General features: G+C 40.6%; 1 protein-coding gene across 3 annotated transcripts in view; it reads left to right on the top strand.

The window, feature by feature from the left end:
* The window catches only part of LOC310646835 (phosphofurin acidic cluster sorting protein 2-like), a 290,543-nt gene that overhangs the window by 107,458 nt on the left and 163,338 nt on the right, over positions 1-19,747 (top strand). For all 3 annotated transcript variants that reach the window (XR_014493775.1, XM_083373584.1, XM_083373583.1), the window contains exon 2: positions 9,966-10,053. Coding sequence is in view for 2 of the 3 variants with exons in the window: in XM_083373584.1 (XP_083229710.1) it covers positions 9,966-10,053 (88 nt within the window). In the remaining variant the exon portion in view is untranslated. The remainder of the gene's footprint in view (positions 1-9,965; positions 10,054-19,747) is intronic.

Genomic DNA, 19,747 nt, shown 5'->3' with positions numbered 1-19,747 from the left:
GCAGTTTTGTCCACCAGATATAGATATAGTTACCCCTCAAAAAAGAGAAAGTAACCCAGTATGTAAGCTGTTGAACTGCATTTTCCGAGCTTCACTGCTGAAATTAAAATTTGCTTCCCCTGACAATTGGATGAATAAAAAGCAAAATGCTACTGGCTTATTATGATATGAATGTAGTGAGCCAGCTTTTAAAATTTTGATTTAAATAACTTCAATAAATTATGTTAAGTGGAGACATTAAGAGAAGTTGGCCCATATTTTATTGCATTCCAGTCAGACTTAACAAAACAAAATATGTGCAAAAGTTGCTCATGGGTATATAAGAACAAATAGATGAAATCTATTACAATAATTTTATGCTGAGCATCTGAAAAAAATTAACCCATTGAAGAAATACAATTTTGAAATAGCTACATATTTATATAATATATAATTATATAAGGTATCTTAGTGCTTTATCTAGTGGATGATACTAATATCATTAATATGTATAACCAACTCTTCTTGTTTTTAATGTATAGCTTTTGCTGCTGCACTTTTATTTTATTTTATTTAAGTTTTTATTGATTTTTAATACAATTCAACTGTGCTTATTCAACAAACGTGTTGTCTCAGTTTACTTAGTACTAATTACATTCCTAATCCCTAGTACATTTCTCCAACCATTGATAAAATAAGTCCCAAGTTTGAAAATATTCTGTTTCTTCTTTTTCTTTCAACCTCAGAGTAAGTCTGTCAATTTCTTCATAGTCTAGTATTTTTTTATTATTTCTTCCTCTGATGGTATTTCTTTGTTTTTCCAATATTGTGCGAATATTATCCTTGCTGCTGTTATCACATGCAAAATCATATATACACTTTGTTTATCAAACCTTTCTGGTAATATACCAGATAAAAAAAAGTTCAGATTTAAAATCTACATGTTTTCCCAACATCTTTTCTAGACAAGTATGTATTTTTGTCCAATATCTCTTTGCTTTTACACATGTCCACCACACATGATAATAAGTACCTGGTTTATAATTACATTTCCAACATTTATCTGACATATTTTTAAACATTTTTGCTAATCTTGCTGGTGGCAAGTGCCATCTATAAAACATTTTGTATAGATTTTTTTTGTAAGAGGTTGACATTGTCAGTTTATAATTTCTTTCCCACAGGCTTTGCAATTTCTCTAAATCTATATTGTATCCAAAGTTCTTTGCCTGTGTTATCATTATTTCTTTTACTTGTTCATCTTCCATTTTCAAATTTAACAAAAAAAATACATTTTCTTAATTAGTTTTTCATCAGTAATATCTGATCAAACAGAATCTGCTCTTTATAAAATCCATACACTTTAACATCTTTATTATATCTCACTTGCATTTGTAAATGTGACCACCATGATAGATTAATACCCTGATTTTCCATCTCTTGTATAGATTTTAATTTCCCTTCAGAATTCAGAATATTTTTATATAAAGATAAAGCTCCCCTCATCTGTGATTTGATCGAGGAGGAAGACGCAGACCTGGCATGCATCACGGAAACTTGGTTGGGCTCGGAGGGAGGGGTCCCTCTGATTGATTTATGCCCTTCAGGTTTCCGTGTGCTGCATCAGCCTCGGGCTCACGGTAGGGGCGGTGGGATGGCAGTCGTTATTAGGGAGGCCCTTTGTCCGCGGGAGGCCACTGCCCCTCAGATAGGCGGATGTGAGTCCATCCTTTTAAGGTGGGGCCCTGGTGGTCAGTTGGGCCTGTTGCTCATGTACCTCTCCCAGCTGCGTGGCAACGGCTCTGCCCGGGCTACTCGACGCTCTCTCGGGATTGGCAATTGAGTTTCCCAGACTCTTGATTCTGGGAGATTTTAACCTGCCTTCCCTGGGTGGTGCGTCGGGGGTGGCCTGAGAGTTCATGGCTTCCATGATGGCCATGGACCTGACCCAGATTATTCAGGGTCTGACTCACGAGGGGGGAAACACGCCCGACCTTATTTTCATCTCTGGGCAGTGGCTTAATGGTCTGGGTGGGGTTACTCCAACATCTCAACCCTTTTCATGGACAGACCATTATCTCCTGCGGCTGGGCCTCCGTCATGCCACCTCCCACTGCAGGGAGGCGGAACCGACCAGGTGGTTCCGTCCCAGGTGCCTGATGGACCCAGATAGGTTCCAGACGGCGCTTGGATTGATTCCTACCTCCCTTTCCCACAGCGCAGTCGAGACCTTAGTTGATGCCTGGCAACGGGCTGCTTCGGAGGCTCTCGACCGCGTTGTGCCTTTGCGGCCTCTGACCCAGCGCAGATCCTGGCTCGCTCCTTGGTTCTCTGTGGACCTGTGGCAAATGAAGCGCCGGAGAAGGGGCCTAGAGAGCATTTGGAGATCCAGTCGGTTCAAGTTTGACCGAACACATTTAAGATCCTTTTCTAGATCTTATCTTGTGGCAATGGAGAGGGCAAAGCGTGCTTACTTTGCCACCCTCATTGCCTCCGCAGATAACTGCCCGGCCGCCCTGTTTAGGGTGACCCGCTCCCTTTTAAATCAGGGGACGGGAGAGGACCCCTTGCAGGGATGGGCCAAGGAATTTAGTGAGTATCTGGTGGATAAAATCGCTCAGATTCGGGCTGGTCTGGACTCTGACTGGGCAGTATCTGACGAGGGGGAAGCGATGGGTTTGGCCGATAATATTTGGGAAGAGTTTGATCCTGTGACCCTGGATGAAGTGGACAGGATCATGGGGAAATTAAGTGCCGCCACATGTTTATTGGACCCGTGTCCCTCCTGGCTGGTTTATGCGGCTCGGGAGGTTACACGAGGCTGGCTCCTGGCAGTTATTAATGCTTCCTTGAGTGAGGGGTGCTTCCCTGCCGCCTTGAAAGAGGCGGTGGTAAGGCCCCTCCTCAAGAAACCTGCCCTGGATCCAGCTATTTTAAATAACTTTCGTCCTGTCTCCAACCTTCGCTTTCTTGCGAAGGTTGTTGAGAGCGTGGTGGCACGGCAGCTCCCTTTGGTCCTGGAGGAAACTGATTATCTGGACCCATACCAATCGGGTTTCAGGCCAGGGTACAGCACGGAGACGGCATTGGTCGCGCTTGTGGATGATATCTGGCGGGCCCGAGATAGGGATTATTCCTCTGTTCTGGTCCTATTAGACCTCTCGGCGGCTTTTGATACCATTGACCATGGTATCTTGCTGCGACGTCTTGAGGGGTTGGGAGTGGGAGGCACCGTTTTACAGTGGTTCTCCTCCTACCTCTCGGGCCGTTCGCAGACGGTGTTGGCAGGAGGGCAGAGATCAACCCCTAGGCCCCTTAGTTGTGGGGTGCCTCAGGGGTCAGTACTCTCACCCCTCCTGTTTAACATCTATATGAAGCCTCTGGGTGAGATCATCCATGGTTTCGCGGTGAGGTATCATCAATATGCTGATGATACCCAGGTTTTCATCTCCACCCCAAACCAACCCAGCGATGCCCTCGATGTGATGTCCCATTGCCTGGAAGCGGTACGGATTTGGATGGGGAAGAACAGGCTCCGGCTCAACCCGGCCAAGACTGAGTGGCTTTACGTACCGGCATCTCATTTAGTCCAAGAGGTTCCATCTTTGGTTATGGGAGGAGAGGTGTTACCTCCCGTTGATAGGGCACACAATTTAGGCATCCTCCTGGATTCACGACTCAGTTTTGAAGATCAAATAGGAGTTGTGGCCAGGGGGGGCGTTCGCCTGGTGCGCCAGTTGCGCCCCTATCTGGACCGGGATGCCCTACGTACGGTCACTCACGTACTCGTTACCTCCCGTATAGATTACTGCAATGCTCTCTACATGGGGCTGCCCTTGAAGACCACCCGGAGGCTCCAGCTGGTGCAGAATGCGGCCGCGCGGGTAGTGATGGAAGCATCCCGATACTCCCATATTACACCCCTCCTGCGTGAACTGCATTGGTTACCGGTTGTCCTCCAGGTGAGATTTAAGGTGCTGGTACTTACCTTTAAAGCCCTACATAGCCTAGGCCTGGAATATTTGCAGGACCATCTGCTGCCGGGAACGACTTCCCATCGCCCAGTGCGCTCACACAGAGAGGGCCTCCTCAGGGTGCCATCGGCTAGACAATGTTGGCTGGCGACCCCCAGGGGGAGGGCCTTCTCTGTGGGAGCGCCAGCCCTGTGGAACCAACTCCCCCTTGAGCTCCGAATGGCCCCGGATCTCCGGTCCTTTCACCGCGGCCTTAAAACATTCCTTTTTTATCAGGCTGACCTGGACTGACGACAGGGATTTTTAAAATGTTTTTTAATTTTTAATTTATTAATTTTAATTTATTTTATTGGGGCTGTTAATTTAATTCTTTTTAACTTTTGTATTGCTGTATTTTATTGTTGTTAGCCGCCCTGAGACCTTCGGGAGATAGGGCGGCATATAAGTCCCATAAATAAATAAATAAATAAATATGTCCATATTTTCTCAAGACTGACTAGATTTGGATGTATGAATGGTTCTATTGTAGAAAGCCATCCTGGACTTTTCAAATATATTTTACATTTTATTTTTTCCCATGTTAATAATAATGCATTTCTAATGTAGTGGTTTTGAAAATATTTATGAATTTTATTTTTTCCCATACCATAAGAAAGCATGCCAACCAAGTTGTAAGTCATGTCCCTCCAAATACAACACTCTTTTATTTCTGATGGTTATCCATTCTTTTAATTTAATTTAATTTAATTTAATTTAATTTAATTTAATTTAATTTAATAACATTTATATACCGCCCTTCTCCCTGAGGACTCAGGGCGGTTCACAGGGCAGAATAAAATACCAAATACAAACATTAAAAAGAGATTAAACAGTTGCCCTAGTTAAAACAATAGGAGTACAATTCTAAAAACCCCAAGATAAAATTAAGAGACCAAAAATAAAACAACCCCACCGATCCCCATCAGGCTAGGCCAGCTTGTACAAACAAAAATGTCTTGAGATTGCGACGAAAGGAGCGAAGATCGGGCGCCATCCGGAGCTCTACCGGTAGCTGATTCCACAGCTCCGGAGCGCCCACAGAGAAGGATCTCCCCCTGGGGGCCACCAATCGACATTCTCTGATCGGTGGCACCCTGAGGAGGCCCTCTCTGTGGGAACGCACAGGGTGCAGGGAACTTGATGCCGGCAGCAGATGTTCCCTAAGGTACTCCGGCCCCATGCCATGGAGGGCTTTAAACACCGTTACCAGTACCTTGAATCTCACCCGGAAGACAACTGGTAACCAATGCAGCTCACGGAGCAGAGGTGTAACGTGGGAGTATCGGGAGACTCCCAACACAACTCTCGCGGCTGCATTCTGTACCAGTTGGAGCTTCCGGGTGGTCCTCAAGGGCAGCCCCATGTAGAGAGCGTTGCAGTAGTCCAGACGAGAGGACACGAGCGCATGAGTGACCGTGCACAAATCATCCCGGCTAAGATAGGGCCGCAACTGGCGCACCAGGCGAACCTGGGCGAAGGCCCCCCTAGTCACAGCTCCTATATGGTCTTCCAAAGTGAGCCGTGAATCTAGGAGGACTCCCAAGTTGCGAGCCCTATCTACGGGGGGTAATAGTTCACCCCCCATAGCCAGAGGTGGAATGTCCGAATAGACCCGGGATGAAGGTATGCAAAGCCACTCAGTCTTGTCGGGGTTGAGTTGAAGTCTGTTCCTCCCCATCCAGACCCGAACCGCCTCCAGGCAACGGGACATCACGTTGAGGGCATCACTGGGGTGGTTTGGGGTCGAAAAGAAAAGTTGGGTATCATCATTTTACCCATGTTAGCACTGATGCTTGATAATATAAAACCCACTCTGACAAACCAAAACCTTCGTTTCCCTTAGCTTCTTGTAATATTTTCAGTTTAATTCTAGTTTTCTTTCCTTGCCAAATAAATTTTTGAATTTGGGAATTTAAATCTTCAAAAAATTTCTCTAGTTTTATACATATTGTTTGGAATAAAAACAGTATTTTTGGTAATATATTCATTTTAACTGTAGCAATTCTTCCTAACATCGACAGTTGCAGATGTTTCCATTTTTCCAAATCAAGTTTTATTTGGTTTAGTAGTTTTATGTAGTTATCTTTGCTGCTGCAGTTTTAAATGATGTACATTTCTGTTTTAGGTTCATTGCATTTTTATTTAAATGTGGTTTTTTTGTAAATTTTCCCTTGAACAGAATTTTCTTATGAGCCAATATAAAAATATTGTAATAGAAATGCTATAGAAGATGTTTCTGAGGAATTATCAATGACATGCTTTAATTATAGAAATGGGGTATTAGCTTTTCTACTTCCTGCGATGCCTTTAGTTAGGGGAAATGCATGCTAATAGCTAATGAGTTAAATTGTCCTGGGCTGAATAAAAATAACATATTGATCCAACAAAAAGATATTTTCGTGGGCTTCTCTCTTTCTTCCCTATAGATATCAAGCAGTGGAAAAGGAGCTGGGAGAGTCTTGGGAAGTGATATGTGCAGATGTGTTTGTGTACATTTAGATAACTGTAAATATTGTGACTTCATAGGTAATCAAATTTTCTCTTTAGGGATGTTGCTAGCATCAGGGCTAATTTATTGTGGTGAGTTGGAGATCAGTTAAATTTAATATTCTGTGACAAAGGTATGATGTATGTAAAATAATTTGCTACTGTGTCTCAGCAGATATATATCCTAATTAATGTTTGAGGGGAGATCCCTATTTGCAGATCATACAAGGAATCATAAGAACACCTGCAGCAATTTCTGTAGCACTGAAGACAGTACATAGATATTATATAATGTAAGGCTACCCTTCAGGTTGAGCTCAAGACCTGGTAACTATATGCATGTTTTAGAAGGTATCTAGAGCAGTGTGTGTGTGTGTGTGTGTTTACTTTCTAGTCTGCATCCCTGAAGGTACTAGACATCCCCATCAAATCATTAACCAGGGCTAAAACTGCTTTGCTTCAGAAATTAGCTGTGGTTCAACTAGATGTTGCCACCTGCTTGGTTTTTTTTATCTAGAAGGTGAATGTTTGAAAAATTGTAAATGCATAGAATATGTTGCTGTAGAAAGCCATCTTTAGCAATGAGCCTGCTGAATTCTTGGAATGCTTCAATGGCCAAAATCCTCTAAACCAGGGCTTTTCAACCAGTGGTACGGGTACCACCTGTGGTACATTGGCACCTGGCAGGTGGTACGTGACCATCCTAGAAAAGTAGAGGGAAAGGGGAATGAGCTGAACCGCTGGCAGCACCGCACAAGCCTGAGCGAGAGATAGCTGGAGCTGCAGGGCTGTCAGGGCTCAGCAGAAGCGTCAGGATCAGCAACTGATTCATATTTATGATGGTCACAGTGTCCCAGGGTCATGTGAAGTGACCAAAACCTGCTGCAACCACTCAGCAGAGGGCGGGGGGGGGGAAATAAAAACCAAACACTCCCTAACCCCACCCCCACTGCCAATCCGCAACAGAAATGCTCACAACAATGACAACCTCGGACAGGAGGAAGAGCGCCGCCGGGCAGCAGGCAGGTGTCTTGGGCGGCACTTTTTTCAGTGCCATTGTAACTTCAAACAGTCACTAAGCGAACTCTTGTAAGTTGAGGACTACCTGTACTTCATCACTTTTCCCTTTTTTTGTCATCAAGTTTTTGACACCTTGCTAGGTGACAGGTGGTACTTGGATGTTGCCATATCCTAAAAGTGGTACAATGGGTGAAAAGGTTGAAAGGCTCTGCTCTAAATAATCAAAAGCGTATTAAGTGACTATTCCATCAAGGAGGTTCTAGGAATGAAGTTTTGTTTTCCTTGAAAATTTAGTATGGAAGACCAGATGTTTTTGCTAAATGGTTGCCATTCTGCTGCATAATTAGCCAGCAGGAGAAAACTTTTACTTCCCATTTTTCACATTCTGGGCAGAAGGACACTGTAGCCTTCTTATACGAACAACATCATGATGCAGTTGACTAGTAATGAAAAAATCATCTGAGAACATCTACAGAGTAGAATCAAGCCCAAGCTGCTCGGTTCTAGTATTTAACACCTCAGTCCAAATATGTCCTGGTGGCAGGCCTTGTCAATGCTGACAGTTTGGGGAGACACAAAGGATAAAGAATCCCATATAATCCATAGCAGTACCCCCAGATCCTCCTCAGCAAAGTGTAGGACTGCTTGAAGTAGTTTGCATTCTAAAAACTTGCATGCCTTTTTGGTCAGCTTTTATACCTGCGTAGATAGCTAGCTTTTTTATGATATACTGTACAGTATCTGTCTCTCTCACATACTCCAGCAGCCTCTTTTTAATAGCAGAAAGATGGTAGAAGATTCACAAAGCCACTACAGGAAAATAGTTAATATATGTACTGCCACTGCAACTGGAAAAAATTGATTCAAGGCTGACCCAAATTTTGTACAAAGGTTTGCATGTCGGGAGCTTTATGAATGATGCATACTGCATATGTTTAGAAATGTTTCTGCTGGGCTTGTGAAGGGAGAAAAATAGCAGACTGTACATTCCTTTCTGAGGTCTGCATATAAATCTTTTTGATGAATTATCAGTTGTGTATGATCCTTTTTCTGGGAAAAAAAATCACTTCATAAACTTTGGTCTAAAAGTAAAATGGTATTTGTAGATATTTATATTTATATTTATTAGATTTTTATACCGCCCTTCTCCCGAAGGACTCAGGGCGGTGTACAGGGCAATAAATATTAAAATACAAAGTAGAAAAGTTAAAAAAACAATTAAATAATTCTGCCCAATATATACAATAATTAAAACCATATTAAAACCCAACCCCAAAACCCATCAGACCAGGCCGGCTTGGTCAAATAAATAGGTTTTTAGATCACGCCAGAAGGAGTGAAGGTCGGGGGCCATCCGGAGCTCAACCGGCAAGCAGTTTCACAGATGAAAAAGGTGCTCCATTTTTGTTCCCAAAACAATGATGCTGAAGGAATTTCTTGGAAATAACTATTGTAACCAACTGAATTTGTGGAATTACTTCTGGTATTTGACTGGGTGAGGGTTGGAACCTCATAAAAACATTGTAATGTCTCATTCCTGACTTTATGCAGTGTGGGTGGATCAGGAGAGAACTGGGCCACAAGGAAATGTTTTGTTAATAAAAAAAAACTACAAAACGTTGTAACCAGAATTTTTTACTAGACTGCTTAGAGAATTGGATGTGTTTTCCTGCTGACTGCAAAGGAGCGGAAATGGTCGTCTTCATGGCATGTGGAATGCAAGATTGCAGCCTTTTAGAACACTAATATTAATAGTAAAAAAGCTTCTTCCAACCCCTGTTAATGTCACATAAAACAGACAGACTGATTCATGTTCCTTCCTCCCCATTTCTCTGCTTAGAATTCCTGGTTGAATGAGGAGTAATGGCTGTTTAAACACCAGGCTGGACTCAGTACTAGTAAAGTGATTCAGAAACAAGGCTGGGGGGACCAAATGGGAAGTAATAGGATCCACTGAGTAGGATGATTTGAGTGTTCAGAGATTTAACTCAATCTCATGTATTTACTGTATCTGCTGTTGCACAACTTACACTTTATTTAAGTATTATTTGGGCGTTATTTACTATCTAAGTAGTAAATAAGCAAGGGAAAAATTCCTTTGGGTTACATTCAGGGCAAGATACTGCAATAATTCTAAGGAAAGTTCCCTAATCATTGAAGTGTCTCTGAAGAGAGCTGGCACTGGTTTCCTTTTGGGCAGGGATTTCTCCTCTGTGTGCTTTGCAACTTCCTGTCATAGCATAATCTTCTTAATCCCGCTTGAGCTCTATTAATTTCCCTCCTTTCCTCTTTTTCTGATCCTCTTTCTCTCTGCTGCATGAATTCAGGAGTTCCTGAGCTAGAGGAGCAACTCAGGCCCCGCCGTGGTCCGCAATATCCCAGGCTACCTCCGTAGCATCTTGTATCATGCAGCAGGGTCCCTGGGATGGTGGTGCCTGAATGTATCCCATTCTCTCTGTCTTACAGACTGTGCAGCCTTCGCCTGAAAAAGCTGACGGTGCTGCGGGAACTAGACAAGGAGCTTAGCTCTGTGCTCATTGCTGTGAAGATCCAGGTAAGCTGCTGATCTTCTGTACTGTATTCACCTATCTTTAGGAAGGCCTACTCAGAGATGCTTTACTTCAGTGTACCGTTTTTATGATCTCATTATTGTCACACGTTTGCCTTTTCCACAAACTGCCGTTGTCCCGGGAGAGAGGGACCACCTTTACTGTCTCCGAAAAGCTTCTTGTTCTTTAGAAGAGAGCCATTTGATGCGTAGGAATGTATATTGCTGCATAATAGTAGCATTACACAGGAATAAGACGACATTTATAAACAAGAATGTTCACATCAGATTATAAACTTGCCAAGAGTTTTTACATAATTGCTAAATATATGTGAAAAAGATCTCAGTAAAATCCATGTGTTGTTGTCCTAAATATGAATCTGGAGAAGCAAGAGAAGGAGAAAAGCCCAAGGCCCTTTCCTCATGAGTAATGATCAACCATTCCTAGTAAAGATATGATTTAGGTCACATATTGTATTAGATCATGCTTTCTAACCATGGTTTACTGAAATAACTCTAATTAGTCACATTCTAACATTATACTTTGCCTTTATGTAGTTTGTTTAATTAGAGGTGATCCAGTTTTCTTTCTCAGGCTTCTAACAAATAAGACTAATTATTAAATAAAATATAAACAGGCACATCTGTGTAAACGATATCTGGTTCTGAACTTAGGCTAGGATTCTCCATTCTCACCTCCGTTCTCAGACTACACAAATACCAGCACATTATAGATAGTTTCAAGGAACAACTGGACCAAACCATAATCTCAGAACACACAAAAATGCTAACTACCATCAAGACTAAATCTCTAAGACAAGTTGAAAAGTAGAAAAGAAATACAATATAGACAATGTTAATCAGTTAGAAGTTTTTGCAGCCTTAGAAGCAACATTTAAAACCACAGAGCTTCCCAAGACCCAACAAAATATAAAATGGACGATCATACCCCAGACCAAAACAACATAGAATAAGAACCAATACAAAGCAGCTCTCAAAAAACTGAAGGAGAAACAAACCAGCACCTTACTCTCAGCAGACAAAGGCCAAACCACAGCTGTTGTGGACAGAACACAATACATTCAAAAAGCCAAATAATGACTGAAGGACATCCTAGTAAATGCCAACCCAGTACAGAAACTAGACAATCTGATCAAGAGAACCCATAACTAACCTTGAAAGGTCAAATCACAAAAGAAGAATAATGGCGAGTGATAAGCAATGTTCCTATCCCCCACTTGCTTTTGTGAATATTCAAAAATACACACACACGACATATTTCTTCATCCCACTGTGTCGTTATCAGAGACCCCAACATACAACAGAGCCAAAGAGCACACGGAAAAGTTTGGAAATGTCACAGGGGAACAAATATTCTATCAACTCTTCATTACAGTGCCTCCAGAAAATCAGAGACCTACATCCGAAGATCGATGGTAACAGTACTACCCAACACACCCAACCTAATCAGATATACTAAGATCAAAATACCCAGAAGACATGATGAAAATTCCTTAATCTCACAACACATGTACAGACTCAACCATAGTTTCACCCATGAACTGAGCATCCTAGACCAAGCTAAAGTAAAAAAAAAACTAGGGAATGCTTGGATGATTGGTATTCAGACAAATCAGCCATCAGTAGACAAATTGAGATAAACCACGTTTATATACTATTTAAAAGAGACAACAAAAAGCTAAGAAGGAAATAAAGACCAGAACACATCCTTTCCAGCAGCCACCAGCCAGATAAGCAGGAATTAACACTAGACAGTCAAGCAGAAAACAATACTTTAATCAAGGAATCATCAAAAAGAAAATCATGCCCCCACCAACACTGGCAAGCAAGCTACTGTACATAAACAGTGAGTAAACCCCACACCCACTAGTAATTATGATATTCTCTAACTGAATCATGAAATGTCTGTAAGCAAATACCTAAGTTCAGAGCACCAAGGACTCCATAGTTCAACCGTGATTTACCAATATTTCTTCCACTGGGATTGTCCATTCTGAAATGCAATCTATATGGTTTTCTTGCTGGACCATAAGAATTGAACTTGTCTTTCTGATAACAACTCCAAAATACAGTCACTCTCTTTTGTACTTGCCTCAATAGTATATTAGGGAACCATTACATTGTAAAGATTTTGTCCCATAAATTAAATTGCTGATGATTTTAAATAAAACATTTACCAATTACATGGGAACTTTCAAAAATATTGTCAGGGGCATCCAAAAATTCAGGATTCTATAGTATCCAAATATGCATTTTTCTTTCCTCTGAGAATAATAACATTCTAAGTATTAAAAAAAACCTTGATGCACATTAAAATAATGGTTGAATACAGTTGTGCCACTAAACACCGCATTCCTACCGGTAGTAGTGCATTAGGAGTCTTTGATAGCTTTAAACACAATGGAATAAAAAGAATACTATGGTAATATATCCTTTTTGTAAAAGGCTTTTAATTATAACATGGCCCCAGATCACCGGTCCTTTCGTCATAACCTCAAGACATACCTTTTCCAACAGGCCGACCTGGACTGATGATAAGGGTTTTTAATTATGTTTTTAATGTTTTTATTGGTTTTAGTGGGCCTTTGTGATAGTTTAATAAAAAAAATTAATATTTGTATTTTGTATTTTATTGTTGTTAGCCTCCCTGAGTCCTTCGGGAGATAAGGCGGCATATAAGTCCCATAATAAATAAATAAATAAATTTCTAACTGTGACTATAAAAAAACTGGAACTATTGCATTTAAAATTTAATTGCATGAATGAGCAAATTTTGCTAAAAATGCATGCACCATACAAAAAGCCATCATTGGTTGCCATGTGCTATTGAGTGTTTACAGCAGTGGTTCCCAATCTTTTTTGTACCCCGCACCCGTAGAACGCTTCTGATATATTCTTGCAGCCCTTACAAAAGTTTGAAATAACGGGAATGAATTATGCATATACACTATAATTTTGAAAACCCAAGTTTTCGTACCCCCTGGAATATTGTCTCGCATCCCTGGTTGGGAACCTCTGGTTTATAGTGAGGGGAAAAAGTGTTTGATCCCCTGCTGATTTTGTACGTTTGCCCACTGACAAAGAAACAATCAGTCTATAATTTTAATGGTAGGTTTATTTTAACAGTGAGAGACAGCATAACAACACACCCCCACAAAAAAAGTACATTTCAAAAATGTTATAAATTGATTTGCATTTTAATGACTGAAATAAGTATTTGATCCCCTATCGATCAGCAAGATTTCTGGCTCCCAGGTGTCTTTTATATAGGTAACGACCTAAGATTAGGAGCACTTTCTTAAAGGGAGTGTTCCTAATCTCAGCTTGTTACCTGTATAAAAGATACCTGTTCACAGAACCAATCAATCAATCAGATTCCAAACTCTCCACCATGGCCAAGACCAAAGAGCTGTCCAAGAATGTCAGGGAGAAGATTGTAAACCTACACAAGGCTGGAATGGGCTACAAGACTATCATCAAGCAACTTGGTGAGAAGGTGACAACAGTTGGTGCGATTATTCGCGAATGAAAGAAACACAAAATAATTGTCAATCACCCTCGGTCTGGGGCTCCATGCAAGATCTCACCTCATGGAGTTTTAATGATCATGAGAACGGTGAGGAATCAGCCCAGAACTACATGGTAGGATCTTGTCAATGATCTCAAGGCAGCTGGGACCATAGTCACCAAGAGAACAATTGGTAACACATTACACTGTGAAGGACTGAAATCCTGCAGTGCCCACAAGGTCCCCCTGTTCAAGAAAGCACATGTACAGGCCCATCAGAAGTTTGCCAATGAACATTTGAATGATTCAGAGGAGAACTGGGTGAAAGTGTTGTGGTCAGATGAGACCAAAATCAAGCTCTTTGGCATCAACTCAACTCGCCATGTTTGGAGGAGGAGGAATGCTCCCTGTGACCCCCAAGAACACCATCCCCACTGTCAAACATGGATATGGAAACATTATGCTTTGGGGGTGTTTTTTTGCTAAGGGGACAGGACAATTTCACCGCATCAAAGGGACGATGGACGGGGCCATGTACCATCAAATCTTGGGTGAGAACCTCCTTCCCTCAGGTAGGGCATTGAAAATGGGTCGTGGATGAGTATTCCAGCTTGGCAATGACCCAAAACACAGGCCAAAGCAACAAAGGAGTGGCTCAAGAAGAAGCGCATTAACGTCCTGGAGTAGTCTAGCCGATCTCCAAACCTTAATCCCATAAAAAATCTGTGGAGGGAGCTGAAGGTTCGAGCTACCAAATGTCAGCCCTGAAACCTTAATGACTTGGAGAGCATCTTCAGAGAGGATTGGGAGAAAATCCCTCCTGAGATGTGTGCAAACTGGTGGCCAACTACAAGAAACATCTGACCTCTGTGACTGCCAACAAGACTTTTGCCACCAAGTACTAAGTTGTGTTTTGTGAAGGGGTCAAATACTTATTTCACTCATTAAAATGTAAATCAATTTATAACTTTTTTGAAATGCGTTTTTCTGGATTTTTTGTTGTTTTTATTCTGTCTCTCACTGTTAAAATAAACCTACCATTAAAATTATAGACCAATCATTTCTTTGTCAGTACAAAATCAGCAGGGGATCAAATACTTTTCCTCCTCACTGTAGTTGTTGTCAATATATGAATTGCAGAGTGACTTGAACATCTAACTCATTTGTTTAACAAGTTAACTTCTTGGCTATTATTTGTAGAAAATTATTAGCAGGGCATGGATTTGTCTATAACTGAAGAGCGTTGGGGTAAGGAGTGATGGATTTCATAAAGGGCCTTTCCAGTCTAAAAATTTGTACTGAGAATGGAGGATAGAATTTACTGGTTCCCATGGATAATGATGTATACATATTTTAAATGTCTTTAAAAATCAGAGTAATATTTTGCTTTGGAAAACAATTTTCCTTATACCAGATCAGGCATTTAAAGCATTTGTTTCACTGTGGCTCTCTGGGTTCCCTTGTGGAGAAATATTCAGAAGACAACCTAGAGAGGTATTGCCCTTCCTGTGCCCTGTTCAGCTGTTGGAAAAGCTGCTGATGCCACCAAAAGCAGGCTGGGGAAGAGGCAGAGAGCTTTGCATTCTCTCTAGGCAGCCATTAGGATTTAAATCCGGGATTAAGAATTGAAGCTACTGTTTTTAAAGTTGCTTTTTGAAAGCGTATCAGGGGTAATCTACGCAGTGCAAGATAGACAACATGCAAGATGCACTGAACTATAGCCCATGTGTTTCTCCTAACTTGATGGACAAATATGGTGCCATTCCCTGAGATTCTTTATTATAGTATAGATTCTTGGGAAGCTTTACTTACAGGTAGTCTTCGACTTACAACCATTCATTTAGTGACCACTCGAGATTATAACTGCACTGAAAAAGTGACTTATGAACAGTTCTCATAAGAGAGGGAGGGAGGGAGAGGGGGGGCTTAATTGATGCTAAGAATGAGAAATGGTATTTAAACAATAGGAAGACGGAACCTGCAAATATACTACTTTAATTGTGCAGACCAGAAATGTTTAAATCAAAGGGCAGTCTATTATCTACCACATTAAATTTTGAGATTTTATTTCAGAACAAATCAGCTAATCTCTGAAGTAACTGTTGTAGCTGTGTATTTCTTCGCTTCCATTAACATAGAACGTCCCCCCCCCCATATCCCATTACAACAACTGGGGAAAAAGCCAATGTGACATGTAGCCTTATATGGCTTGGATTCTTGTTTTTTCAAACAAGCAATGGCTTTCTTGTGAAACTCGGAAGGCTCTCATTTTGTTTTGTTTTCATCCCTGGAGTCTGATTTTTCAGTAGTTAAAACCAGGTTTTTATGTGAGTTGCTTATAGCGTTTGCATCATATAGTGCAACAGTTTTGGTGTTGGGTTTACAGCAATCCTTCCAAACCTAAGTTTGGAAGAGGGCAAACTTTAGAGGGCAATATTTTTGCCCTATGAGTTTTATCCAGATGTTTCTGGACTCCAGGGATGAAAAGAAAGCAAAACGAGAGCTTTTTGAATTTCACAATTGATTTTCCAATGAAAGTAATGTAAAATTATATTTTTATTGGTTTCTTAGTCTGGTCTACTTTATAGGGCTGACATTCATTATTTTACGATGATCCTCAGGATTCTGTCTTATTGTGTAAGCTGAAACATATGCTCAAACTACTTGAGGAGATTATTAGGGGCTTTGAAGAGAGAGGTCATCAGTATGTTGATGACACCTAACTCAAACCTCAAGTAAGTGATTAGTATCCTTGAAACTTAAGCTTAATAACAGAAAAATATTCCAATGGTAAGAACCATACAGCAACATGGCAGTTTGCTCAGGAATTGATGGTAAGGAGTTACTTGATAACGGATTCCTGCAATGGACAAAAGATTTAACTAGATCACGGGTGTCAAATTCGCCATGTCACATGATGTCTCATGATGTATCGTGACTTTGTTTGCATTGCTGGAGCTGAGGTGGGCTTGGCCTCCGTATGATGCAACTGCTCTGTGGGCGGGCACTTTGACACCCCTGAACTAGATGATCTCCATGTATCCTTCCAATCCTTGCATTCTGTGATTCTAAGAAAAAGTTAATAATTACAATAATTTATTAAATTTAACAACGGTATTCCGCACTTGGTTACAGTCCATCCCAACTGCTGCAGTATGCCTTATGTGTGATTGTATTTGAAAAGTATCCAGAAATTGTAATTGGCCAGATTGCTGACAAGTGCAAGGAATAGAAACCATTAAAGCCTACGGTATATTGAAATCTCTGCTTACTAACAGTTGCCTTTCAGCCACAGTTTAAGAAGCTGGTGTTGATCTAAACACCAAACAGCTTAAAATCACCTGTCTGTGGGAATACCTCTCTTGCTGTTTGGTTACTTGGATCACTAGGAGAGGCCTTCTTAATTCAAAGATTTAAAGATGCCCCATTGCCAGAAGCTTGACTATGGAATATATAAGAAAAGATTGCCTTCTGTGTAGCACCAATTATGATGTGTGCCCTAAGGATATACATTTAGCTCCCCCTTTCTCAGTAACGAGGAATTATTTCTTATATAGTAATTATAAGATTTTTTTTATGTTGGTTTTTATTTTAAGTGGAACAAATTCATTATGTTTTATAAGCTTGCATTTTAAGCTTTTGAAATATTGAAATAAAGAGAAAGGCAGGATATACATTCAATAAAACAGGAAGGGAAGAAGGAATTCAGCTTTCTTGCATGAGGGGAAATAGCAAAAGAAGATAGCAGAAGCCAAGACTAGTCCAAGCACATTTACCGTTTCCACAGCAAACAACGCTTCCTGACATGAGTAATTATAGAGGCCTTAGAATAAAAACAATTGTTAATTTAATTTGTGGGAGATTTAGGTGTTATAACCAGCTGTTAAAAGGATGAGATAACACTCAGGAAATAAAGGAAGAACTTAAAAAAGGAGGGGGGTGGCAGGAAATTAACATGAGCTCCTTTGCTCAAAAAGGAGTATCTAGTTCATGTTGAGAAACCTGAGATAGCCCATGTTATGTAACAGGACTCATGCAAAAACAGATATTCCAAATGCCAATTAACCCAATCAGATCAGATATATAATGTTGCACGCTGCAAAGCATCATGTACGGTATACATTTCTTACAAACCAGCAAGTATTTATCATAGCTCTGAAAATAACCTAAAATATTTCTGTAACCCTTGATAATGCTTTTTAACATCTTTGGTGGTTTGCAGTGAGGTTTTTTTTTTAGGTTTATAGCAAATCTGTCCTTTACTTCTAAAAGCTAAAACAAAAAAGAATCACTTCTGGGAAGCATTGGCTTTGATTCTAACATAATTAAAACTATGTTATGGATGCTATAAATACATTGCTTTTGAATTTTTATTTGAAGCATGTTTTAAGCTATGAATTTGCAGATTTGACTTTTGATAAGATCATTGTTTGTAGTTAGGTCTGTATCGTTTAATATGTGTATATTATTTGATGTAATGGTTAAGGCATCAGGCTAGAAACTTAAGAGACCAGTGGTGGGATTCAAATATGTGAACAAGCTACTGGTTCTGCCGAACTGGTGCAAATTGGCTGAGACTGCAAGAGGCCATGAGTTCTACTTACTCCTGCCTTAGGCATAGCCAGCTGAATGACCTTGAGCCAGTCACTTTCTTGCAGTCCTAAGAAGGAGGCAATGGTAAACTACACCTGAAAAAAAAAGTTATGTTGAGAAGCTTTTAACTATGAAAAATCAAGAAACCGCCAAAAATGAAAGATAGGTTGGCATTTGACTCACTCCCTAACAGAAATTTTAACAGAACTGTAAACTTCATGGGAATTTTTTTTTATAGTGAAGATTTTCTCCTGAAAGCACACTAAATATTTTGGCAAGGTATTTCAGCCTTTCTGCTGATGTTTGGCAAGGCCAAATTAATGCTTATATATGGTATTTATACATTCACAGACTGGTCTTTTTGAATAATTAGATGTGTCTTTCCTATGATTAATGGAAGCTCCCAAATAGTTCTCTTTATATAGTTAGATTGGTTGTCACCTTTCTGTTTTTTTTTCCCTTTCTGGTCCAGCGTTGCTGAAGTCGGTTACAAAGTGATGCTTCAGAATGTTTGCATTTTGCAGTATTTGGGTTTTTTTTTTTTATTCCTCTTGCCAATGATCTGCTGTTTTTTCTGCCAAAGCTGATTCTCTGGCAGTGCTGCCCCCTGGATTTGTATGGGAGCCCTTAGGAATGACCCAAGATGACTTTTGGACTGCTTCCCTCTGGGAGCAGTCAGAAAGTAATTGAGCAAATCCATCCTCCTGTCAATAGTTCTGTTTTGTAAGCAAGCCTAGGTTTTAACTTTCATCTGAATTTATTGTTTTACTCTGCTTGACCACCTAGTTCAGGGGTAGGCAACCTCGGCTCTTTTATGACTCATGGACTTCAACTCCCAGAATTCCTGAGCCAGCTTGGCTGGCTCAGGAATTCTGGGAGTTGAAGTCCATGAGTCATAAAAGAGCCGAGGTTGCCTACCCCTGACCTAGTTGAATGCTAATTTATTTCAACCCCCTGTTGGACTCTAGCTGTTTTTTTTCCCTTATTCTTTCCCTTTGATTTATGTAATTGTTTTGAATAACCCTCCTTCTCATGTTTCCTGTTTTTGGATGGTGAAGTGCTTTCATTTAATTTATATTATTATTATTATTATTGGACTCTCACCACAGGATTTTTTTGTATTTTTTGTATTTGCAAAATATTGATTTCTTTTGTTTATTTCTTTTCGATTTTTATTGTAATCCTGGATTGAAGTATCCAGAAAATATTTTTCCTGTTTCCTTCTGCTTCAGTGTTCTATCTTCCCCAATGAAGTCTGACAGAGTAACGGCGTACCAGATTACAGACAAAGGTGGTTGAATTCTAAGAAAAGACTTGTTGATAACATGCGGCTTTTAGCTGAAAGCGTTTTTTTTAAAAAAGTTTGATGGGGTGATAATGGCCATGGAAAATATGTAGAGGCATGTAGTTTTGGATAAGTTAGATAGTTAAGGTTTTGAAACCTTAACCTGCTGCTGGGCTTCAGTGGCGGCAAAAGCGACCGGGGATGGTGGTCCGGTCCCACCGCCCATCTGGGAAGTCCCTCCAGCCCTGATCCCTGGGAAAGACTGGAATTGGTGGCTATTTTCTCTTCCTCCC

This window comes from Vipera ursinii (assembly GCF_947247035.1).
Source record: "Vipera ursinii genome assembly, chromosome: 1".
Taxonomy (NCBI): Eukaryota; Metazoa; Chordata; class Lepidosauria; order Squamata; family Viperidae; genus Vipera; species Vipera ursinii.
The sequence above is the reverse complement of the archived record's forward strand: the minus strand, read 5'-3'. Positions and strand labels throughout refer to the sequence as shown.